The 27,243-nt window shown below is 34.3% G+C and overlaps 1 protein-coding gene across 5 annotated transcripts in view; it reads right to left on the bottom strand.

Moving 5' to 3' along the window:
- Positions 1-4,960: 4,960 nt before the first annotated feature.
- Positions 4,961-27,243, bottom strand: part of LOC124366412 (cyclin-dependent kinase 12) — a 68,100-nt gene continuing 45,817 nt past the window's right edge. For 4 of the 5 annotated variants that reach the window (XM_046822946.1, XM_046822944.1, XM_046822943.1 and 1 more), the window contains 6 exons: positions 26,843-26,884; positions 23,885-24,024; positions 19,628-19,800; positions 16,240-16,360; positions 13,103-13,282; positions 4,961-5,334 (listed from right to left, as the gene is read on the bottom strand). In XM_046822946.1, the coding sequence (XP_046678902.1) occupies positions 5,330-5,334; positions 13,103-13,282; positions 16,240-16,360; positions 19,628-19,800; positions 23,885-24,024; positions 26,843-26,884 (661 nt within the window). In that variant the 3' untranslated portion in view covers positions 4,961-5,329. Of the gene's footprint in view, positions 5,335-13,102; positions 13,283-16,239; positions 16,361-19,627; positions 19,801-23,884; positions 24,025-26,842; positions 26,885-27,243 lie in introns of those variants that run through there. The other variant, XM_046822948.1, reaches the window with a different exon arrangement.

Genomic DNA, 27,243 nt, shown 5'->3' with positions numbered 1-27,243 from the left:
TTGACTGGGAGTGTGACACATTCCCAATATGTAGGAAAACAAGTAAAAATTAAAAGATTTTGTTTCTGATATTTGTCATTTTCAAATCACTAAAAAGTTCAGAAGTGTTTTATTTTTTTATTTAATTTATCCCTTACATTTTATGGTTAAATACAATGAACAACATATCAAAATCTAATTTTAACTTAGTATCAGGAAAAAAGCACCCTTTTTGGCATTCCTAGTTTTTTACATTGCTTTTGCCTCCAGAAGTGAGTGGTTTGTACAATAAATAAGGTTACAATACCTGTTTGGTCGCAACACTTCTTTTCTTGTTAGATAATCCAAAGGTTGAAGGAGGAGCTCTTTTTATTGGAAAAACATGTTTTAAATTGTAAAATATTTATATTACTTTGAATTGTTGATTCACACCTGACTATGACATCTTTGATGTCGAAAGGGCTCGTGTAAAAAAATTAAAATTATCAGATAATTGTGAGTTTTCTTGTATAAAAATAATAGAAAATAGATAATCCGAGTTTCAGGGTTTGATAACCATATTCAGATCCTTTGATGTCTAGTTGAAATTCATAAAACCTCTGTGTTCGTGCACTTTGTCAAAGATTAAAAAGACAAAAATGTAAATAATGAAGATAAAAATCCTAATCCTAAAAATTTCTACTTGAGTCTACGCACAGGCCATTAAGGCTCTTTTCCCATGTTCTTTTTTTTAATTATACAGAAATCAGGTAGTAAATTATTAATTCAATCACAAATGATGTTTTCACTAGATACATTTTTTTATTTTAATTTCTCTCTTTATTTCAATATTTGGATTTATTTCTTTATGATATAAGGTTTTTTAATATTAGTTAGCGTTTGATTTAAAATTGTATTACTTGAACATTATTCTATATTGTATTACATTTGATATCCAAATGTTACATTTGTTTTCTTTTTTCAACATAATATATTCACTTCTGTTTTTTCAGTAATTAGTGGAAATAAATATGATTTTGGTTTTTGACATTTACAGATATTCATACTTTCCAAGTACGAAACCTTTAAGGTACAAACAGCAGGGTGGATGGCCTATGAAGCAGGCAGATGTGTTCCGTTAGGGAATTAACCTAATTATATAATATATTACAGATGTGGTTATTTACATACTTGCTTCCATTAAAAACACACAGAAACTATTATTTACAATTAATTGTGTTTGAAATTTTGAATGGACACTGAAACGATACATACCTAAAAAATGCCTACTTCCGTTTCAATGACCATAAAGCTCCATCATAAGTTCTGTTACTAGGAAGGGCATGGGACTCCTCCACACTGGCCTAAAATTGTTTATTACTTCTTTTTTTTTTTCTTCTGAGGGAAAGAGATGATTGTCTCCGCACTTAGTCCTAAAAGGACCGACTCCTGTTTTTTGATGTCCTTGGGGCTGGGAGATATGCCCCTACGACATTTTTTCCTACTTATGTGTTCCGCTGATTCTTCTGCTTCTCTGCATTCATCAGTCTGACCAAGGCCCACCTAAGGTGTTTTCTTAGGAGGCCATATCCTGTCAACATCCGTATTATCATTCTTATATCCTCTTTACTCTGATCTAGAAGAGATGCCCACTCTTTAGCATAAGAAGAGATAAACATTTTTTATTGTATTAATCATGATGCCTAACTCCAGTAATTTGAGCTAAATCCTCTTTTCCCAATCTTTGTTACATTCACTACTGAGGTTTTGGAGTTATTCAATTAAACACTATTTCGCATAAAAATTCAAATTAATGACTTCCTTAATATTTACATAAAATTCATATTGGTTCTTAGAAAACTGGTTCAAACGTTAGTGCTCTGAAATACGGATGGTCCTTTAACCCAAGAACTGCCAGCTACGTTATCTCTATTGGTAGCCGACTTACCCAGATTTTGCAAAGTATTTTATAAAAAACATAAATAGTAACAGTTATTTTTTATGCATTGTCATGTATCATGTTTTCCTTACAAGTTCCTATATTATTTACAATGCATATTTTTATAAGAAAAAGATTTTTATTACAGGGGGGAGACCATACCTACAAAGTAGCATATTTTTCTAAATCATAATTCCAAAATATACAAGTTATTTGTACATTTTTCTGTTTTAACCCTGGAACTGGCAGTCATATTTCTCTCAGTGGCAGAGTGTTTTTAGTACTTTGTACATTGCCTTATAATTATTTGTGTTATTATTACATGTTTACTATTAAGTACCTATGTCATATTATATATTTTTTATTCAGCATTGTTTGAGGAACATTTTTCACATATAATACAAAAAAATTATCCTTACTCTACCTCATCATGAAAAAAAATCTTTGTACAAAAAAGAAAAGTTAGTTCAAAGTTACTGATTTGTAAAATTTCTATTGTTGGTTATATGTTAGTTGTTATATGCAAAATCCAAAATATAAAAAAGAAAGAGCATTTAATTCTGAGTAAAAATAAAACAAAACATAGTTTATAAGGTATTTATTTTTACATGAGGTAAACGATACAAAAATCATACACCGTCATTCGAAAGTGCTACTTACCAACAAAAGTAAGAACTTCAAAGCTCACTTGGAATTGTACAATCTTTTTTACAATTTGTACAACTATTAATTTTATCTATCAATATTGGATCACAAACAAACTTTACTGAAGCACAAAAAACTATTTACAAAAAATTATTTACACAAGTATCATAATTTATGAAATACAAAAACTCTTCAACCGTTATCTTCATGACAGGTCTTCCTCTTAGCACCACGCTTGTCTGGCCTACAGAAGTGCTCTAATTTGTGGTAACAGTTCTGATGGATGCCACTGTTGCATCCTGGGCACCAATAAGTTGATTTCTTCCTTATATTTGCATCCAAGCACACAACACACAGTCTGTTGTTTTCATTGGGTAGCTTAGCAAGGGAGTGAGCAGAATCACCAGCAGGGCCTGGGGTGGGGTCTGGCAGAGGCAATGTGTTTTATTTTTCTTTTAAGTCATATACACAACCATCATTACAACGAACTCAATAAACCAGACAGAACACGATGTAGCTGACGAAATAACAATAGCCGAATCAATCAGTTGACTCATACACAGGAGAATGTAAACACACAGTCCAGAGATTACAAAACGTATGGACGTGTAACGAAACGATAAAATTATTTATTAGTGTATTATTTACATAAATTGAACCTTCCTCTTTCGATTGGTATCAATATCGATACTCTTTGATCGTGTTTTAAGTACGTAATATCGAGAAATAAAAGACATGTTAAAACGCCCGATATCGGGTGTTTGGCAGTTCCAGGGTTAAGGAAATATATAGTTTGATGGATTTATTTTTTACATTTTAATTTTTATATTGATAAACGTGCAACAGAGCATTTTTATACAAATTGACATTACCCTGATAACGTGTTTTATTGCAACAATAGCATTTTTCCATTCTGTACCGTAAATTAGTTAATTAAATTTCATACAATGTAAATTTCGCAACCTAATCAGCCAGTATAATATAATATTATTTTACATCCAATGTTCCGGAACTAAATTATTGGGCGGAGTAACTACCTAATTGGCACGCGTATGAATTTTTTCTTCTAACCCTTTGTAGCAGCCCAACTACGTAACCGATCAGACCTCGCGCGCTTTGTCCGTAAGTAAAATTTATCTTTCGTATTATTAAATTAGCCCTTTGATGCCAAACGTATAAAATGAATGTAACGTAAAGTAAAGATGTGAATAGTAAAGTAACTTACCCTTGGAGATCTTTTATTTGCTTGATTGAGATAGATAAAGGTTGTGGCGTCGTCCTTATGGCGACGAGCACGTTGTTATAAATAGTAATTTGTATCATTAAATGGCTAATACCGTCGCGAATTTGTTTTAGGCGAGTTTACGTAGCTGATGTATCTCACGTGTTGTTTGAATAGATGGCTACCACTTCCCAACTTCTGCTCCTCTTCTAGAAATAACCGTTCTTAGACTACAGCTTCAATGTCTCGTGCCAAGACGCCGACACCCGGGTTGTGAGTCTACCTATTGCGAAGGGAAGTGAAATATTATTGTTTTGTAAAGTAAAACGTCGTACGCATAATCCAATAGAACATTGGATATTTTAGGCCCACCTAGAAGATATACTTTTTAGTTATTATATTCTAATTGGCAGCAACGTGGCATTACATAACTTTTCCTTTACCATCTAAAAGTGGTGCTTTTAAGTTTTCGTAATTAAACTGAACTTATAAGTAAACTTTGTATTTCTAGTATTCATTACTACGACCTCAGAAGTCACCACCCCCATGTGTTATCGTCATACGGTACAATGCATGAAAAAGAATTATAACAGTATTATAGGAAAGAGAAATACTTTTCAAAACATGTTAATTGTACTTGACAAAATAATAACTCAAAATAACATAACATAGCAACAAGAAACATAAACAAACAAGAAATATGTAAACAATAGCAAAGCAATGATGAGAATGAAATGAAATATGATGTTCGTCATCACTCTAACATGCATAAAAGATGTAAAAGAACTAAACTTCATACTAATCGATACATTGAGTCCTTCTCCATCAATTGCTACCATTACTTTCGTCAAAAGCATTATAGTTATTCTTTTATAACTATTTCGTCTAACAATGAGTGGCCACAAGAACAGGTAGAAACAAAAAATAATTTAACTTTAGCCAAACAAATAGTTTAAAATCCCTTAAGCATGAATCCCAAAATTTTGTTCAGTTTTTTCTTTTTAGGGTCAACTGGACAGTGAGCCTTTTCTGGTAAAAAGTCTACGATGTAATATAGGGGAAGTAGGAACCAACATTCTCAAATGACATCTGAGTTTAGGTTAATTTCCCCATTACTAGTGGAACAATTACAATTCACGTTACTAAATTACGAAGGAGTGGGATGAAGTGGAAAACTGACACAAATACACAAGTGATGATCGGTAATATTCTCTTTATTAACAGCAGTAATCACACCACTTTGATAAGAGAGAATGATAACCCTCCAAAATATAATACAATAAAATTATTCGATTCCGCACTATATACAAAACAATAAAATTATGAAAACAGTGATCAGTAAAGTACAGATAAAGTCCAGGCATCGTAAAAACAAAACAAATATTACTGTCCAGCTACTTATAGCTAAAACCACAACTATGTCTTCACGTTTTTACAAAAAAACTAAGTTTTGTACACATTATATAGATGAAGTCTTGGAATGCTCCGAGGCACGAATCGCTGACCTTCGAAGTTCCATCTTGAGGCTAGGCCAGGCAATAGGCTTATTGCGACTAGAACCACTGTCATCCTACAACATACATCCGTCATCCAAATAAATTGTTATCCATAATATTACTTATAAGGTGTAATAATCCTGACGAACACCAGAATAATTCCTTCCATAACTGACAATGCATAATTTTAAATGAGTATTGACATTTGGCATTGTTATGGTTTACAACAGAATCACGATTCATGAACTAGGACTTCTTCAGGTACTTATTTTTACGTATTTTTTCCCATTTTGGCTCTGTTATATTCATCACCATGTGATTGAAGACACCTTTTTTCCACGCTTAAGCTTGTTTTAGGATTTGTAACATTGTGTTTCTGCAGTTACATAATATAACAATGCCAATGCCACAAAATCCTGTTACCTGAATAGTATAATCAACAATTATTATAACTAATATCATTATTATATAATTAAGCGATTTAGCATCAAACAATAATTCTACATATTAACAGATCTTAACCCTTTAAGGACCGGACCCTAAAATGGATTTTGCCCAATACTGTAATACCTGCTGTGTGAACTTGCTCCCAAAACTGCTCAGTTACCAGTCATGCTGTTTTGAAGTGGTTCAAGAGAAAAATCATAAAAAATGTATTTGTTGGCCTATGATTGTGTATTTGGTGTCAAAATGTACATTTTAAATCAGCCTAACTAGGTAAAACTCCAAATTGTCTTATGTGACCCTCCTTTTTTGCATTTATAAAAAAATTAAAATAAAGTAAAAAAATGATTTAACTATTATTTAGTTTATTGTGTTTTACTGAGAAAAACCAAAGAGTTTTTAACTGTGGCAAACCAATTTATTTTACAGAGAATATTGTTTTCTTCATGTGTACCAAATTTTAACTTATTTGAAACACAAATAATAAAATTATACAAAATTTAGCATGTTGCTACAAAAGCAATAAAAAAGTTGTGACTCGAAAATATTAGTACAGCATCATAAATCTAAAAATAATTCTTACACAAAGAAATTCTTACCTTATTTTACAATGTAGTGCAGATCAAAATATGCATAAGTCATTAAAATGTACTGTTTATAATGGCATAAAGTAAAAAAATATATACACTATGTACAAAAACACTTTTCACTCAGAGCACTATTTACACACGTTTGCCAAAGCAAAGAGAATGGCAGCCCTCTTTGCACAAACTGCAAACCAATCTAGATTTTTTTTCTTGATTACTTGTAGTTTTGACCTTTTACAGTGCAGACACAACAAGTTTTTACACAACTGCCAGGCAATCTTTCAAGGCCCTTCGGCCCATCACCACCACCACCTCTGGGAGGCAAGCTGTTTTTCAGCAAACCATTCTTCACTAATGGTCTCAATAATGCTGACAATAAATTGGTATCAGAAATTGGTTGAATTTGATTACTCGGGGAATTCTCTTATTACATAAGCATTCAAGACCATTCTAGCAAACAAATTAAAGGCGACCTTCTTATACTTTACGGTGCGCCTTTCGTCAAGATATGTATCGATCATGTCGAAATGGTCGATTCCCCCCATATATTTCTTGTGGTAAACGGACTGTAGGTCCACGTCATAAAACTGCCGGAAGCATTTCCTACCTACTTCTTAAGGGGTGGACAGTGGGTCCCAGGCCGGGATCGTGGACCCACTGTCCGACTCACGGGTTTCTTTTGACGAGGGGTTGACAGGGGATCGTCATACTCACTCTGCAGCACTTGAACGAGTGTTCCAGCTCTATACTCTATATCTGCTAAATATTGTTCATTTAAAACCTATCGTTAGCGGCATTATGTAAGCTAGTATGTCTCTGTAGGCAATACGTTTCGTTATTATTTATTTTTTATTTATAGGCAAGAGCCACTATTTAAAGTAATAACATATTTTGTTTTCGTATCGTTACCTATTTAAAGTAATTTTAAACGACTATAAATGTGATATATTAGATATAACCTATTGGTTTTTTTTTAATAATCAAGTGTTAATAAAACAATTCTATTAACTTGTACTACGTGAAGTGTCTACTCGTAGATACATTATTAGGGCCTATACTAACTATGGACCAAGAGGAGGAATAATTAATACTTAATTACTGTAGATGTTTATGATTCATTAGGATAATGCCGAATTACTCAGATAATAATATAGTGATGTGTGGAATTTGTTTAAATATAATTCAAATTAGCAATCTACTTCATATGTGATAGCTTGGGTTTTTGTTTGAGTACATATTTACTGCCTTAGCAGTCTACGCTGTGCGAGTGTAGTGGAATCATCACTGATCACAATGAAGAATGAGCGCAGGTATAAAAACTAATGCACGGCCAGGTCAGTTTTTAAAAGTAGGACAGTTAGTCCACGGGTGTCGGCGTGGACTAACTGTCCTACCCTGCAGAAAAGTGACGTCAGACACCCTCGTCAAAACTAGGCGTGGACCTACAGTCCTACAATCATTTCTTGTACTCTTGAATGATTGAGAAAACATCATTCCAAACCACGAAGTAATTTGAGAGCCAGTTGTTGACCAATATGACTTGATGGTGGGTTTTCTAATTAGCCCCATATTTAGCAATACAGTAGCAATAAATGCTTTCAATTCAATAAGGGAAACCAGGGTCCAAGATTTCTCTTTGCTATGGTGAAATGTTACTCCCTTGGGAAGAAATTTGTTGGGATGCATGTCTATTAGTTTGAGTGAGAAAAAGGGACAAGAAGCTTGTTGTAAAAAACAGATCAAAGTATTTTATCGGTTTTGTTGTATTTGGATCAAGGTTGTTGCAATGTCTGGGTCCAGGTTTCGTGAAAAGAAAAACTATGTACAAAATTAAAACCATCATTTTCTGTAATTGAGTCCCAATTATCTATGTTTTGACCTATATTTCTATCATCGTCAGAACTATTACCATTTTCAAAATTGTCATCTGAAGAGTCACTCATGACTTGCCTATTATTGATAGGTCTAGTTTGGGTAGGCCAAGAAGGCTTTGTTGTTGCTTTTTAGCTTCTTTTGGTGGACTTGGCAAATAGTCATCGCTGTCTGATGATTCAAGTTAATTATTAGTATTAGACCTACCTTTATTCAAAACAAATGTACCAGATGTTGAAGGTTGTGGAATAGGGTTATAAGTGGGATCTGCGTCCAAGTCGTCATCAAATGGAATTGAAGAATCAGACGAATCTAGCTCCCTATCTATTTTTCTATCAAGTTCACTTGTTCTCAAGTTCTCATATGCCATTATAATTACAATTCACTCAAAAATTATTAGTACGAAAGCAAACATAACAAACATTACTACCTCGAAAACACAGAACAACAAACGGACCGAACGTAAACAACTAGACAGCTGGCGCCCGGTGGCGAGGCGAGCCACTACGCAGTACGCAGTGATCAGCTGACAGCGCTAATGTATTGCTGCTGTGTAATGTTTTGTAGTCCTTAATACTTTTAACAAAGTGTATATGGTTTAAAGTATATAGTAAAATTCTATTTTAAATGCTAATTAAATTATAATATTACTTATTAAAAATACCGGAATCCCGCCGTCCAGAAATCGACCGCCTGGTCCTATTAGCGTGACTTACGAACGTCGAGAAATCGACCGCCTGATCCTATTAGCGTGACATACGAACGTCCAGAAATCGACCGCCTGGTCCTATTAGCGTGACATACGAACGTCCAGAAATCGACCGCCTGGTCCTATTAGCGTGATTTACGAACGTCCAGAAATCGACCGTTTGTTTTTTTGAGCATACTTATCTGACGTCCAGAAATCGACCGCCTGGTCCTATTAGCGTGATTTATGAACGTCCAGAAATCGACCGCCTGGTCCAATTTGCGTGACTTACGAACGTCCAGAAATCGACCGCCTGGTCCAATTAGCGAGATTTACGAACGTCCAGAAATCGACCGCCTGGTCCTATTAGCGTGATTTACGAACGTCCAGAAATCGACCGCCTGGTCCTATTAGCGTGATTTACGAACGTCCAGAAATCGACCGCCTGGTCCTATTAGCGTGATTTACGAACGTCCAGAAATCGACCGCCTGGTCCTATTAGCGTGATTTACGAACGTCCAGAAATGGACCGCCTGGTCCTATTAGCGTGATTTACGAACGTCCAGAAATCGACCGCCTGGTCCTATTAGCGTGAATTTACGAACGTCCAGAAATCGACCGTTTGTTTTTTTGAGCATACTTATTTGACGTCCAAAAATCGACTGCTTGGGGCCAAAGGGCTAATGACAACTGAATAATACTTAAATACATAAAACCGGTTTGTATCGCGGCCGCGTGTTTTTTTGGGGAGGGACTTGCCGCGGCTCAGGAGTAGAACTAACCAAGATAAACTCCACTACACTAGTGGAGGCAACCCTTAGATGAAGCTTGTGAACACATGTCGATCTTCATTTATAATTTCCATGATCCATGTTACATATAATACCATGTTTCAAGATAAATAAATTCAAATTCGTCTTGATTTTATAAGTTCTTAGAGACAGAAAAAATGTTTTCGTAATTTTCCCGGTTCTCAGAAAAATTACCAACTTATTCCCGGCTTATTCCAGGTTTTCACAGTCGGGTAGCCACCCTGTAAATATGGTTCAAGTAATATACTCGTATTGTAGGAAAAATTTAGAATGTGACGGAATGAAATTTATGGAAATTATTTGAAACTGGAAATCAACAATACACTTCTAATGTAAAGACATGGTACATTCTCATTTTTGTAGCAAAGATGGGATATAAAAAGCAAATTCCAATTTAAAAACAAGTATTATTAAGAAAAACCACAAAAATTCTAAAAACATGATAAACTAGAACATTTCATACTCATTGGGTAATCTAGCAAAATACTGTTTTTAATTTTATTCTTCTGTTCACGGTTCAACTAGTTTCCCACTTTCTATGTTATAAAAAGTAAGCCTGCGCTTCCGTTCCAATCTTTGTATTAACATTTTTAAGCTGGTAGGCCTTGAAAGTTTCAGAAGCTGCTGTTTTGGAAATTGTAAATCAAAATTCAGAAAGACAATCATACCAATTTTTGCTTCGTTACCATTGAAAGAGATATGAGTGTGTGCCTGATAAAACTAAAAACTTCTAAAAAAAGACCTATAGTTGTTCAAAAGAATATATTATCATACCAGTATTTTATGACATAATATAATATGTGGTACTTGTGCTAGTAGCATGACAATATACTCCGCTCATTGAGTTGGCAGTAATACCAGAATGACCAAAAGTCAATATCAAGAATTACCAACCATATTTTAAGTCTCACAAATTAATACTTAGTTGAACCTGATCTTGAATCCACCAAACCATCAAATAAGTCTATACATGACTACAGCTAGTCGGCAGTACACAAACTACTGATCTCTAACAACTTTTACTGTTGCAATTTCTATATAAAAATTTAGATGGATAAAACAATTACCATAGTTTTTAACATGATATCTTGGCTCACAGATTGTATTTTACATATTTATGATCACGCAATGCTGTGAGCCTGTTGTGAACAGCTGATCGGCAGTATGCATACTACCAACCACTAAAATGCTTCATACTTTCACTCGGTGTTCTTAACCTATCCTGCTTTCACTATCTTATCTCCACAACCTATCACGAAAATGTGTTATTGTCGTACTTTCTGTTTGAATATATGCAATTATGTAAGCAAATTACCGTAACTTTATAAAAACATATTTTACTCAATTATGTAGCTTCTATATAATTGTGCGCATTGACGGTTTGTTGTGTCTATTTGCAGACAACACCTGTTTGTTCGCAGTATGCAAATTACCAATTGGTAAAATGTGTTTTTATTGTATTTTGTGCATGAAATCACATAGACAAATAAACATTTAGCTTGAATATCACATATCTGTTTTCGTGACATCACATTGATGTCTTGTCGGTAACAAACATATGTTTGCTAATTTTGGTTTACCTTGTTGTTTGTGTTCTTGTATAAATATAAGATGTATAAGAAAAAATTGTTCCTTTTTACCTTAAAATGTTTTATCTTGGCCAAGGGCGGTTTGAAATTTTTGACTCACCAGATTTGCTTTACCAGTAACATGGCAAGAGAGGTAAATTTTAGTATCAGTGTTGAAATAGAAATTTTTGGTCATTGGCCCATCTCTACTTCATTTCCAAGTAGTATTTCAGCGATGTGTCAGAGCTAAATCCACTGAATCTTCAACAAAGATTTGGATTCAACGACCGAATCTGTGGAGACTCGCCGTGTCATTAATTATCGTCAGTACACAAAATTAACAATCACGATTTTATTGTACTTAATGAAACCTTGTTGATAGGAAACCTAATCAACAAATTATGCTTATTTTGTACATAATATTTTGCTTCAGTTTCGTATTTAATATACATCAATCTGTGTGCAACAGCAGATCGGCAGTACACAAATTGCTAAAACGTGTCTTTATTGTACTTAATGTTTAAAAAAAGAATCATAAATAGATCATCTAAATAACGAATTATTTAAGTTCTGTACGTACTATTTTACAGGCAACAGCTAATCCGCATTAGGCAAATTACCAATAATGGAAACATGATTTAGTTGTACTTTGAATATGAAAACCCGTAGTTAGATAATGTAAATAATTAATTTCTGTTATCTGACAGTCTCCAAAAATTTAAGATTAGCAGAAATTGGATTGGTGAAAAATTTGTCTACACCAGACTTAACCTTTCCAGCGTTATTGACGCGGATCCGCGGAGGGCCACTACAAGCTCAAAACGTTATTGCCGTGGATCCGCGTTTTTGCATTCTTTATTTTCTTACTGCTATGTTAGTTGAATATTTTGCTGCTAGATGGTTCTAGTAGTCATGCGACATACAGTCGGGTTGCCCTGCCTCAAATTCTGTTACAATGGGAGTGGCAGTTGCTTCTAATTGGCCAAACACTGTCTAGCGGGCGTGGCCCCGCGCCTTTCACAAAGTCATTGACGGGAGCTCCCGTCAAGGCATCTAGCTAGTTGTTAGTGAGAAGCGTCCGGTACACGCATATGTATTTCGGTTATCGCTAATTTTCTGTTGTGTCTTATTCTTTTTAAAGTAAGTTATTCATATTAAATACAGCAGTTTCCAGTATTTATTTAGTGTTTTTTACCATTATTCGTGTGAATGGCGAATCCAGACGATTCGGAATTTGAAGAGTTGGTAATTCTGAGAAATTACTTGGTCAACCCCAAACTTTTTAATATTTTACTACGGTCAAAAGGATGTTATCACAAAGCAAGAAACATAATTCAAGCCCTGCAAGGCTATCCTACAGGTTGCCGAGCGATAAGAAGGTTCAAAGTCCACGCGATAACAGTGGCTTGCGGGAGACGCGCGGAATGTCAGTTGTGACAGCCCGCCACCAAATAAACACTCTTTGTCTACTTTTGTATTTTTCTAATTTTATTGGTTTGTAATATAGTATACGTTTATCTATAAAACTGTGTTTCATTCCCATACTTACTGAATAAATTATAAAAATATTAGTGACAACTACACTGCTATTCTACGATATTCTCAAAAGTTAAAAATTATCCTAGGTAATCTAAAAAAGGCTAAACAAATTTTATTTACCGTTAAATAACTCTATTTTGACATACAGAAACGAAAATAAATTTAACTTTACAGATTGGAAATTTTAAAAAATTGTAACTTTATCAAAGAACAGGTCTAATTTTTCATGACGCTTAAAGGGTTAATCTAAAAATACTATTAAGTTGAATCATTGAGAATTGGGAATCGATTTTTGAGTCACAATCGGATTTGACATTATAACTCGCACTGACCTGTATGCAGGGATTGCGCAGCAGCTGGGTAGTTGTATCTGGTGAGCAGCGCGGCCAGAGTACTGCGCACCCCTTCCGTGGCGAGACTGGTGCGGTTACTGGCACTCACGGCGTTATCTCCGGCGTACACGGCATGAGCGTCAAACCCCCCCTCCCCGCCACTCCAGCCGTCTCCGCTCACTGCAACATAGCCAACAGCACTCTTTAGATCTTAACCCTTCTCAAACCTGGTGTTGCTTTATATACTATACATTTGGTCAAAGACCAACCATGAAATAATAAAAACACTTTTGTATTACTAGTAGGCTGAAATTACACCTAGTTTGATGTGTCATCACTTGTCAAAGTAAGTCCAACGAAATACTAAGGATATTGATTACGCAATACGATGATACTGTAAAGAATTAATTAATTAAAGATAAAGATCTTTATCAATCTATCTAGCACTCACATATAGAACAGATAAATTAAAGTGTTGTATGATAAACTTAAAAACAATTTGAAAATTTAGAACTTTTTAAATCAAGTTTTGTTACTGTACTCTGCATCTTATAGTCATGGCGCATTGATTCAAATAAAAATAGTACAGCAATTAAAATAAATTAAGATTTAAGCTGCTACTTGATGATTACAACAGGCCCTTAACATAAGCTGAAGATCTGCATCACATGAGATCCATCTATTAGAAGTTTTGCTTTTAACCCATTGAGGTAGACATGCATGAGCTGGTTATGTGGCGCTCGGCCGGAACTGAACGCAGAGTCACGCTCTGGTTACATGGTCAGCATTTGACATTACACTATTCACGTAGTTCACCGTATTTCTTTCTGCTAGACAATGTCGATATGTCTCCTACCAAGTGTTTAGATGTCACTACCAAATAAATAATTTTGTTTTCGTACAGTGGCTAACCTGATTTTTAAAAATATTTTGTGTCCGCTTTGCTGCTGATCAGCTGATAGCTCATCTTGTACTCTGTGCTCTCTGACTGTTTGTTTACATTAAGTGTAATGATTCAGCGTGAAACTTAAGTGATTCTGAAGTTCATAAAAGTGTTGTACAGTGATTGAGTATAATTAAAGTGACAATGATAGTGATGAAAGCTTTGAAGATTGCATTATACCCCAGTCTAGAAACCATTTCACTAATTTAATTGTAAACGGCTCAGACCTTGAGGATGGAGGTTATTTAATATTTCCCGGCCAAGACAACTCAGACGGTGTTATCTTTCCCTCTGATCATGAGGATGGGCAACAGGAAAGTACATTTGACTTCTGCAGACCTAGAAATACTGTATTAGATGTAGGTATAGTTGACTCTGGTCCCAAAGATTCTTATATTGATAGGCCTATAATAGTTTATAGCATTCCTGTTTAAGTTCAAATTTATATATATATATATATATATATATATATATATATATATATATGGTTAATTTATTTTTCTAATGTAAAAAACGTTACAGACTGTTAAAAAAATGTTAAATGCACGATTTGAAATGTTTCAATTTTAAAAAATTTGTTTTTTATATATCAAAAAGTTTTTAAATAAAGCATTTTGTCGCTTTAAATTTTATACCACAATGTAGAGGAACAATTACTTTAAGCAATGTTTCAAATTTCAATACTATATCATAAACAACAAAAAAGTTATTACAGTATAACTTAACGCTTACATTTTCACCATCATTAATTGCTCCAGAGACTCATACAATTACTACCCCAATGGGTTAACCGAATATTGGCACAATGTGTATGTTTACTGCCAGGAAATCTTTTCTTTCAAGTGATTATTGGCACAATGTGTATGTTTACTGCCAGGAAATCTTTTCTTTCAAGTGATTATTGGCACAATATGTATATTTTAATGCCAGGAAATCTTTTCTTTCAAGTGATTATTGGCACAATGTGTATGTTTAATGCCAGGAAATCTTTTCTTTCAAGTGATTATTGGCACAATGTGTATGTTTAATGCCAGGAAATCTTTTCTTTCAAGTGATTATTTGCACAATATGTATATTTAATGCCAGGAAAAGTTTTCTTTCGAGGGATTATTGGCATATTGTGTTCATTTAATGCTAGGAAAGCTTATCTTTCAAGTGATTATTTGCACAATATGTATATTTAATGCCGGGAAAAGTTTTCTTTCGAGGGATTATTGGCATATTGTGTTCATTTAATGCTAGGAAAGCTTATCTTTCAAGTGATTATTTGCACAATATGTATATTTAATGCCAGGAAAAGTTTTCTTTCGAGGGATTATTGGCATATTGTGTTCATTTAATGCCAGGAAATCTTTTCTTTCAAGTGATTATTTGCACAATATGTATATTTAATGCCGGGAAAAGTTTTCTTTCGAGGGATTATTGGCATATTGTGTTCATTTAATGCTAGGAAAGCTTATCTTTCAAGTGATTATTTGCACAATATGTATATTTAATGCCAGGGAAAAGTTTTCTTTCGAGGGATTATTGGCATATTGTGTTCATTTAATGCTAGGAAAGCTTATCTTTCAAGTGATTATTTGCACAATATGTATATTTAATGCCAGGAAAAGTTTTCTTTCGAGGGATTATTGGCACATTGTGTTCATTTAATGCTAGGAAATCTTTTATTTCAAGTGATTATTGGCACAATATGTATATTTAATGCCAGGAAAAGTTTTCTTTCAAGGGATTATTGGCACATTGTGTTCATTTAATGCTAGGAAAGCTTTTCTTTCAAGTGATTATTGGCACAATATGTATATTTAATGCCAGGAAAGCTTTTCTTTCAAGGGATTATTGGCACATTGTGTTCATTTAATGCTAGGAAAGCTTTTCTTTCAAGTGATTATTGGCACAATGTGTACATTTAATGCTAGGAAAGCTTTTCTTTCAAGTGGATTATTGGCACATTGTGTTCATTTAATGCTAGGAAAGCTTTTCTTTCAAGGGATTATTGGCACAATATGTATATTTAATGCCGGGAAAAGTTTTCTTTCGAGGGATTATTGGCACAATATGTATACTATATTTAATGCCCGGAAAAGTTTTCTTTCAAGTGATTATTGGCACAATGTGTACATTTAATGCCAGTTAATCTTTTATTCAAGTGATAATTGACATAATGTGTATATGGTTGCTGCCAGGAAAGTACCTTGTGGATAGAAAACGTGCTGTTTAGGGTCCAGTTTGTGAGGTTTGACCGAGGAACTGCTGGCTGCTTGTCTCAACTCAGTCCGCAAGCTGTCGGTCAACTGGTACGTCATCTGGTCAATCTGCACCGAACAAGCAGCAATCACCACTAGCAGATAATTGTGTGTAATCGAAATGTACAGATCAGATGACAAAAAATGGTTTGCAAGAATGGGAATGTTTACTTTAGTCACAATTTTTAGGCCTCATGTATAGGTTACTTAAAATATGAGGTCTATCCATTATATACGGATTTGTGCAAGCTGGCGGCTATGATGCGGACTATAGTCCTGCCCACTAGCAGCACTAGTTGCCTGAGACCCAATGAGCCGTCAGTGCTTGGCGGATCGTCGAACTATGCGTATGATGTTAGTTATGTTCTTCTTCTATGGGGTGGCCTATTGCCATGCACTTAAGCCTCAAGGGCCTTTTGAGTACCCCGGAAGCACACCATGAGGCCTACCAGTCTATGATTTCAGCAGTTCCACTAACCGCTGAAAACAACCTATCAGGTCCTCCTGGGGAAATTCACCATCCTTGTCCAGACTACCAAAGATGGCGCAGCGCTCCTTTGCTGTTGCAGGACAATGAAAAAGCAGGTGTTCAGCAGTTTCCTTCTGCTCATCACACTTTCTACAGAGTGGATCCTCCCAGAGAATGCCAACTCTGTAAGAAGCATTCTCAGGTGACCATGTCCCATGATCAGATCCATAACCCGAGAAGACACCGATCTACTTAAGGAGAGAAGGTCAGGTGCCATCCTGGGAGAATGTGACCATAGTACCATTCTGCTCATTCTCAGACCTAGATGCAGCCTTCACTTAATGTTCCCACTTCAGACAGCCCTAGAGGGTCAAACCCAAAAATACCACAGAGCGGTTGAGATCCCGTGACGTTAGATGCTGAGCCCAAGCTGGCTAGGGCATCAACTCTTTTGTTCCCAGAGATCCCCTTAAAACCAAAAACTCAACAGTCACATTGTTGATATTGCCAAGGGAAGAAACAACTTGATAGCAATCTCAAACATGAGTTTGGACACAACGCCTTCAGTGCTGCCTGGCTATCTGTGAAAATGCTAACTGTTTTACTCCTGCCGGAGACAGATTCTCACGAACACATTTCATTATGGCTGTGACTTCTGCTTGAAGGACTGTGGGATAAGAACCCACAGGGACTACCAAGTCCCTACAGGAACTCACTCCCATAGTCCCAGCGCCTGTACCTCTTTTAGTTTTAGAGCCATCCATAAACCATTCTGGCTCAGCTGGTGGAAGAGGTTTCCTTCCCTCCGACCAATTCTCCTTAAAAGGTATAACAATCCTGAAGGATTTAATTTGTCGTAGGAACATCTTTCTGGTATCTGATCAGAGATCATGTGCAGAGCATTCTCCTGAATCAAGATGCTAATTTTGCTGTGCCCCTGTTGCAGCCCCGTCTGCTGAAGACAGTAGGCACTCCTCATGGCCATATAGCCCGAATGATAATGTCCAGGGAATGAGGTTGAGACAACAGTCTAGAGCTGTGCCCGGCGCACTTGGAAAGGCCCCAGGTGATATCCAGGAAAGCCATTCTTTGGATTGTGGTCAGACTAGGTGCTGACAACTCAAGACTTCAACAAATTCCAAAACTGTTTGGTGGTTGGATGTCTGTTGTCTATCACGTTGATGTTGAAGTAGCCCGTCGGGACAAATTCTTGTCGTTGGTGGGTCAGGTCTGTAAATAAGGATTCAAATTTGGATAAAAATGTCTTTGTTTTCACTGGAACATATATAGATTCCCAATGACAAAAAATTTTAAATTGTCTGATTGAAGTTCGATACCGACGGCTTCAAAATTCCGTTCGACTGTTTCCACCTTTGGAGCGGTGTGTACAAAAAAACGTTAACCAATTTGTAATTTGGAATTATGCAGAGGCAAAGATTTTTGTTGTTGAAACCGTTTTTGCAATTTTGGTCACAACAAGAACACCTGTTTCTTAATCTTTAAACATCACTGGATGTTATCCATTTTGTTGGTGGCCGATTTGCAATTTTGGTGAAGCAGTCGTATTTTTGTACCAACCGTCAATTTACTCCATCGTTGACAGGTTAACACTAAGGCTTATCCCATGACACCATTTTCCCACCATGTTCACGGCATCAGTGGACAGTTCTGGAACTGTTGTGTTGAAATTGTCACTTACAAGAATCACAATGTCATCTGCATACTCCTGTGCGAAGTCACCACAGTTTGGTGTTACTCCGTATTCAAATTCTATTTTACAAGTGTAACTTTACCCCAAAGTGAATTGTCAGAAAAGTTAGTACGCCTAAAAGAGGTTAATAATTGTCAATTTGGAAGACGTAAATGACTGGCTTCGAACCAACAATTGAAATGGTTCTAGGACCAATATAGAAATTGTATCAGCAGCTTGTTTTTCAATAGTAACAGTGAAAACGATTCCAATAGTGATGAACTGGAAAATATGACTGTAACCTCTTGGTGGACTATTACTGTAATTTATCGTGGATAAGCCACTAGATTTCCTCTATTCAAACCTAAGAAGCTTAAATGAGTTATTTTAAAACTAACAATTTAAATCAAATTCCAAAAGGTTCTCAAACTAACCCCAGACCTCAAGCATACACTTGTGTTTTGTGAGTGTGGTTCTTCGTGTGTTTGTGAGAGGTAATAAAAACTGCTATTCATTGTCTAGCTGTGTTAGAATTAATCAAATTTATGTGACAAACTTATTTTCGGTCGTACAATAATTTGTCTCATAGAGTGATTCAGATTCAGAAATTCTTTATTCACAAACAAATGCACAGAATGTACAATGAATAGAGTCACATCAAGAACAATATAGTTAATCAAAAATTATCTAATACCAAAATATTATAAAATATTCTATATTATAGTAATAAATAGTTGTCATATACATATACACAGACACATACATACATAAATACACATACACATGTTGAGCTAAACCAATAAATTATCCCTTTCAAAATATTCTTGGAATGAATGTAGAGGTTTATTTAGTAAATACTCCTTAACTTTAGTTTTGAAATTATTGGCGTTGTAGTGAGTTTTCAATTCAATCGGTAAATGATTTAGAAACTTTTCCTCACGTATGAGGTTTTCTTTTAATAAAATTCCAAGTGATGTGAATTATTAGATATATTGAAACGTGTATTATATTGATGTTTTCTTTCTGTTAAGGCAAGATTGCAGAAATGTATAACGTCATTTATGGTTTCAACTATGTAAAGATTGTAGGCAGTAAATATTTGGAGTTCCCTAAAAAATACGCTTAACTAAATCTCTTCTCTAAATTTTTTACAATTCTAATAGATTAACCGACTGACCTCCTTGTCGTTGTGCAGAGCCATCAGCTGCTGCACTCTGACGGGCTGCCTTGTAAGCAACGCATGTGCGATACCAGACAGCTGGTTGTGTATCGTCTCCTCCACTTCCATCGCTGGGGGTGTCCTCGACTCGCTGTGGTTTGACGACGTTGATATCGACATCGGCCGCACACCTGTTCAACAGAGTCTCGTCACCACAAGTGTGAATAATCAAACTTATATATTACTGTAACCTTCATTGTTTCTCTACTATTGAAATTTCCAATGCTGAGACTGTTTGACTAGACAAATGTATGAAAACGCTTTGTAGTTTTACCCTTGCATGAATTTATCAATAATTACAAGATGTGTTAAAAAAGTAATAGGAATTTTCAAGTTTTGTCGGTTCAGAGATGATTTTTTACTATGTTGGTACTTATGCTCCTGAAGTATAATAAAATGTCAAGCTGTATTTGTTGTTCACTTTTTCACTGACAGCCAACGTTAGACGTGTTTTAAGACCTCAGCGATTTTCATTTGTTAAAAAAAAAAAAAAAAAAAAAACAGGTCAGAGAATTTATCAAATTTTGTTAACACTTAGAGTGCTAATCCCGTAATTTTACGGAACAGCGAAACTTCCGAAGAATGCTAATCCCGTAGTTTTACGTGGTTGTCATTTCAATTGATATTATATTACATTGTCCGTATTTAAACGGGTTTTGCCTACTCTACAATGTTATTTGGGTTTTTAGTAACACAATTAACCGCTAGAAAGCGTCAGATGTATTGAATGAGCTTAATGACAAAGCGACTTCGGTCGCATTGTTTACGTGCCGTTGACGTGACGTTCGTTGCAGCCGGCAGTCGATGTCGCAATCATGGCTTATCGCAGCTTGAACGACGGTTGCGATCAGTGATGTATTAGATGAAGATAGTTTTATTGGTGTTGATAGTATTTTTGACGATTCTGACATCGATCCTGATTTCATGGAAGAAGATGAGACACATATTTCAGGTAAGAATAAGTCTATATAAACATCAGTCTAAAAGTTTCGTTATGTTATTGTTTTCGTGAATCAAACTATAATTTGTATTAAAATAAATTAACTTTATTCAACTAATACCCTATTCATATGAATAAAATGAAAATATACTCATATTTTACACGGTATATTATTATGTTACAGATGCTGAAAACAGTACTGACGGCGAAAGTAATGCCGACGCATCAACATGTCAGCATAGTTTTTTTTGTCAAAAAACTACAAAACATAAAAACATGATTTGTATTATTCAAAGGACAGTTTATATTTGTAAATGGGTCATTGTAAATAATAGTATATATGCTTAGTTTAGTTTTTTAGATAAAAAAACTGTCTCAAAAAATATATATATTTTTTTTTTAAATATATGTTTTTCAAAAAAAAGTTTTTATGTGTAGTTTTTTAAAAAAACACTAACAATCTCACGTTAAAATAAAGATGAAAGTAAGCTAAATTAAGGCATGTAAATATTTTTCTTATATCTTAAATACTTTTTTTTTAATAAATTTGTGAAAACCACCAAAAATGCCCAGCATTCTACAGAGTTGCATGTTATTTAGGGCCAGCACTCAAAGTGTTAAAGTGTAACAAAGTGTGAGAAATGTTAACAAAGGGCTATGGTGAGCCTGCTATGAGTAAAAAAAGGTTTTACAAGTGGTATAAACAATTCAAAAATGGCCGTGAAGATGCCCAAGCACATCAACAACAGTTTAGTTGAAAATGTGGAAAAACAGTTATGAATGTTCACCATATTACGATCAGAGAAGTTGCTGATGATGTTGGCACACCAATTGGCTCATGACCATGAAATATTTTAGAATGTTTTGAGTTTGAAATTTATGACAGCAAAATTTATTCAAATTGTTGTGTTGTTAAATTTTGAACAAAAACAGTGGCGAATGGATGTTGGTTGGGAGTTACTAAAAGAGATCAAGACGATGCAGAATGACTGAAATATGTTATAACTGGTGACGAAACATGGGTTTATGGATATTACGTCAAAGCTAAGGTTCAATCATTCCAGAAAAGGCATTCAGGATCATTGCCAAGACCGAAAAAAAGGGCTCGATAAGTCCCGTTGAACATGAAGGTTATGCTCACTGGTTCTTCAATTTTAATAACATTGCACCATGAATTCTTGCCACAAGGTCAAATGGTTAATAAGAAGTACTATATGCAAGTTCAACACAGTTTTCGTGAAGTAAAAAAAAAAATTGTGGCAAACAATAGCTTTTGCACCATGATAATGCGCACCATCTAACACTTCATTGCTTGCTCATGAATTTTTGGCAAAAAACAGTACTGTCATGATGCCCCCTGCCTCCATATTCTCCAAACACGACTCCGTGTGACTTTTTTATTTCCAAAAATAAAGAGAACCTTTACGGACCATCGTTTACAAGCATAATGACATTAAAAGTGCATCACTGAAACAGCTTAAGGCTATTCAAAAGATTGAGGTAAATAGAATAAAACCCAAGTTACAAGAATGTTAAAAAACTTGGCACTCTACCACTAAAACGTAATGTATGGAGTCATCAGTTAACATGTTAACCTGAAAATTATGATGCAATGATCACATTTAGTAATTTATTATTATTTAACAGAAATATAAAATTTCCCAATTATGTGTCTGAGACATTTTATGCCAAACCTACTGTTAGATAAAGTGACAGTACAGAACTTTGTTTAAATACAGAACAAGAGTTTAAATATTGAGGAAAAAACAACTGAAACAGTTTATCTTTATTTTAAAGCAGAGAAGAGCTGAAGAGAGATAAAGGCAATATCAGAAACCAATCTGGCTTTGCTTCATTATAACCCTTATTAACCCTTAGGGAGCCAATGACGTTACTAGACGTCATGCCTAAACTAGCGCTAAAAGCCAACGACGTCCACTGACGCAAAATCAATTTTTTATTTTAATATTATTTAAAAGCATTTCTGGGTAACAAACTTAGTAAAAACTGTCAAACAAGGTTTATCTAAACAAGAGACAATCGTTCGTGTCTATTTTGAAGGTGACGGCTCTTGTTCGATCGACAAAATAGTGGGCGGCCGGATGTTCATAACCTCCCGCAGAGCCAACGACGTCTACTGATGCGCGCTCAGTCCGCCTGTAGCCTTCCGTGAGGTTAGATGTTTATTCGCCCTTCCATTTACGATCCGCGTATTTATCTTTTCAATTTTGATGTTAATCAATATTTTTAATCAATTTGCAGTGTAGTTTATGTATTATTATCGTGATGTAGGGCTTTATTGTCAAATTTTTTTTATAGTTCATTGATTTTATTTAATTTGTATATATATAAATTTTTACTATATTCTTTATATTTTCTCTAAATACAAATTACTATATGCTTGTTTTTTGTAAAATATAACAATAATTGTGTTCAACTATTATTAATTTTATATATGAAAGACATAGAATGTCAAAATTAAATTTTTTCAGTGAAATTATGATTTTACCATTTTTTGGCTGTAAATTAACAACAAAGAGTGGAAAAAAATATTTTGTCGTTTTTTTACCTGTTATGTTATAAGAATTATAAAAAAAAATTGGTTTTGGTATGTGGGAATTTTTTTATTTTTAAGGTGTATGGCTCTTAGGAGTAGTTTTGGTTATTTATTTGTGGCTCGCTAAGGGTTAAAAATGACAAAAATAAACAAAAAGTGCTTATTGTTTTAAAATTAAATATTTTCACTTAATGGTACATTTTAATAACAAAAGAATACAAAGCAATTATTTTTTAACCTAAAAATGTGCACAAAAAGCAAGTTTTTTACTGATTTATTTTTGCTGAATTTTAAAAAGGTCCTTTAAATTTAAATATCAAGGTACACTTTTTCAGACCTTAAATAATTTATATACACACAATTGTTTGTGAAAATGTACCGGTTTTAGTAGTTTTATTTCTTACGGAAAACCGAGAAGGAAAAAAGACCACGAACAAACGTACGTAACAATCACTGCACAGGTAACACGTTCTTGGTGCACGTTATGCTTCGAGCAAACTACACATCTCAATGTAAGCCATTCAGCATGCCCACACCATCTGGCAGCGAAACAGTGAACTATGTACTGTTATTTATTTCACCGTCTACCCAGCTAGTCGAATTGTCACCCGTCACGGATCAAAATAAAACGGATTAACACGTCACCAACACATTTACCCTAAACTCGTTAAGGCGTTGAGTACAGAGGAAGAGGATACAAGTAAAACATAAAACTGACCTGCATTCGTCCGGGAGGCCGGCTGTGGAGGTGTGGTCGTCTCCAGGGGGGAGTCCAACATGGCCGCCGGTCCGACCGGTGCGTGGTAGGACATCTCCCGACTCATGAACCCCGCCTCCATCTTCAGCGCCTTAGATGAGCTGTGCAACCAACAACCTCTTAAGTCGGCAGTTTTACAGGCTGTGTGCGGTTTAACAGAAGATGCTTTTACTCTGTCAACTTTTAACTTGCACTATGTATCTAACATATAATACTCAGTATATGAAATATAAGGAATTGTGGTCTTCAATTAATAGTAAAACATACAGATCATGAAACATTAATTTAAAAAATTTGGAAGTTTGGTAATCCTGTAAACCAATTACTTCTATTGCTTTTTAATGTTCAAAGAATTATTTTGATTTTTAGATCTGTCCAATATAGTTCGTCAAACATAATCATTCAAAAATTAAAATTAATTATGTAGCAATATATTGGACCTGGTACAGTTAATAATTTTGTAGCAATAATGGACCTGGTACAGTTAATAATTTTGTAGCAATAATAGACCTGGTACAGTTAATAATTTTGTAGCAATAATAGACCTGGTACAGTTAATAATTTTGTAGCAATAATGGACCTGTTAAAGTTAATAATTTTGTAGCAATATAATGAACCTGGTACAGTTAATAATTTTGCAGCAATAATGGACCTGTTAAAGTTAATAATTTTGTAGCAATATAATGAACCTGGTACAGTTAATAATTTTGTAGCAATAATGGACCTGGTACAGTTAATAATTTTGTAGCAATAATGGACCTGTTAAAGTTAATAATTTTGTAGCAATAATGGACCTGTTAAAGTTAATAATTTTGTAGCAATAATGGACCTGCTACAGTTAATAATTTTGTAGCAATAATGGACCTGCTACAGTTAAAACGAGTGACGTGACAGTATCAAGAGATGTTAAATCATTATATGGTGCCACTATGACTGATGCCTAGAGTGTGTGTTGAAAATAAAAGATGTGGCAAGATATAAAAAGCAAATAAATAGATGAGTAGTACATACAAAAGACAACACTCACATTTTACGTAAATAAAAATTCAAATAAATATCAAAGCACAATGTTTAACAAATTAATTTCAAAATATATCACAGAGTACACCTAAGTAATTCTATTCTGGCACTTGAAGTTTAAAATTATAATCCTCGTATTTTAATAAAACACTTATAATCTTCAACCAACAAACATTTACAAATTAAAATAATCTAACACCAACAGTCTTTCTGTTCACGACGCAACAAAATGTTGGTCGCACAATTAAATTCTCGAAATATTTTGGCCTAATTGTGTACAGCCATCTACATACAGTCAAAAGATTGCATTAGTTTTGGTTTAAAATCTCTTGACTAAAGATGGCTTCCACAGTAAAACGGAAACATTTGGTGTTATACTGTTGAACTCGGACATGAGTAAGGAATCGATCAAATGACTGGATTTAGTTTGAACATGGCAATGGAAGAGCAAGCTTACCTTTATTAGACACTAAGAAAGGCCCTCTTCTTCACGTAGAGTAAAACAAGGACCAAAATTACTAATTGCAACTGTTGTTTTATTAAAATAAAAATAGTGATGTATTTATGTAAAAAAAGAGGAACAACCTTCCAATCTGGTAAAGGTAGGCTTGCTCTGACTGTCCTATCAAAACTGTGTTAAAACACAGATTTTTAACTCCTTTTAACACAAAAACTTAGAATTATTTTTACTTTTGTGTTCTATTTCTAATACTAATATTTGGAAATTATGATTATCAAACAGTATATCACCTAATGTGCTTTCTTGAGATTTTATTCAATTTTAACAATTGAGAAAATCAAATTGCTTGCACACTCTTTTATATCATCATCTATACAGGCTCCGCTTAAGTAAAGTTACAAGGGGAGCACATCGGAACTTAAGTTATGCATCAAAAAGCAGACACAACAACAATTTAATTAGTGACCGACTTAACCTTTTACCCAGTTTTACCTTAGGCTGGACACAGATATTCTACTTTCCAAATACTCGTTTTCCAAGAATAGTCTTGAATAAAATTGAAAATGGGATTGAGGTTACTTCAATTACTAAAGAGTAACAAAATAATTGCCTGTTATGAAATTATTTATTATTTACTTTAAAATCGATGGATCTCAAATAATTTTCATCAACGCTGTTGCACCAAATTGTTATCAACCAACCAATGGAAATACTGTGTTCAGTTTACGGATCATTATAATATAACTTAATTTACCAAGCAATAGACAAGTAAAAACTTTGTTTATTTAATTTCAAATAGGTTGTATTACATTATTACTCTAAGCCTGCAGACTAACAGTATGATTCTTGAGAATCAATGCTGCAACTAGTGGTGGTCAAATCCGGAATTTTCAAATCTCAAATCCAATTCCAAATCTTAAAGCTATTGGCTGTCCGATTCTCAAATTTCGAATCCTAATAGCTTTTATTTAGCCCAAGTATGATTTAATCCTAATCATCAATTAACAAGCATTTTGTTGAGTAATACTGATTTTTACACCCAGTTTTCTTCTCTAGGGCTTTTTCTACTCTGGAATATTATTTTTGATAAATACATAAATTATAAAAGAATTTCCTGATTTTTATATGGCGGTTTTAGGTATACAAAACTGTTTTAATTTTATACATATCTGGTATCAACTTTGTCGATTTAAACCGACTATAGGGCTTTGACTCACAAGTTTATTACATTCCAATGCTAATCTTATGAGTATTTTGGTTTGGTTTGAACAGCTGATTAGCACATCAATAATCAGGTGCAACACACTAATTTTGCTTTACTCTCAATCCACAAACCAACTTAATATACATCAGCACGTATATGGTAGTTTACACTCATTAATTTTAAAAATAAACATCTAACTCATGAAACAACTAACACAAAATAACATATAAAATACCTGTCTCCTAGTATCCTTTTCTGTAGGGGTGAGCAAGAGGATCTGAAAACACAATAATAATGCATAGCAAGAACAAAACAAAATCAATACTAAATACAAAAACAACAAAAATATTCTAAAATAAAGGCAAACACAAACATATATTCATACTCATTCAAATAATAAATAATAGCAGTAGTTCTCAATTAATAAAAATGTCAAATTAAATTTATAACCCGTATTAGTTAATATAATTAGAAAATTATGTAAAAATGTGAACGGGTTTATGTCCAAACTGTCCTATATTTAAAGTACACTAATAGTGTTCTAATATCCATTAATATTTAACATAATGAAAACCATGAAGAACATAATTATTTTTTTTGAACTATTATCATATTTGTAATGTAAAATTAGGTATC

The sequence above is a fragment of the Homalodisca vitripennis genome, chromosome 7, assembly GCF_021130785.1.
Source record: "Homalodisca vitripennis isolate AUS2020 chromosome 7, UT_GWSS_2.1, whole genome shotgun sequence".
In the NCBI taxonomy this organism is placed as follows: Eukaryota; Metazoa; Arthropoda; class Insecta; order Hemiptera; family Cicadellidae; genus Homalodisca; species Homalodisca vitripennis.
This window is presented reverse-complemented; position numbering and strand designations above follow the sequence as displayed.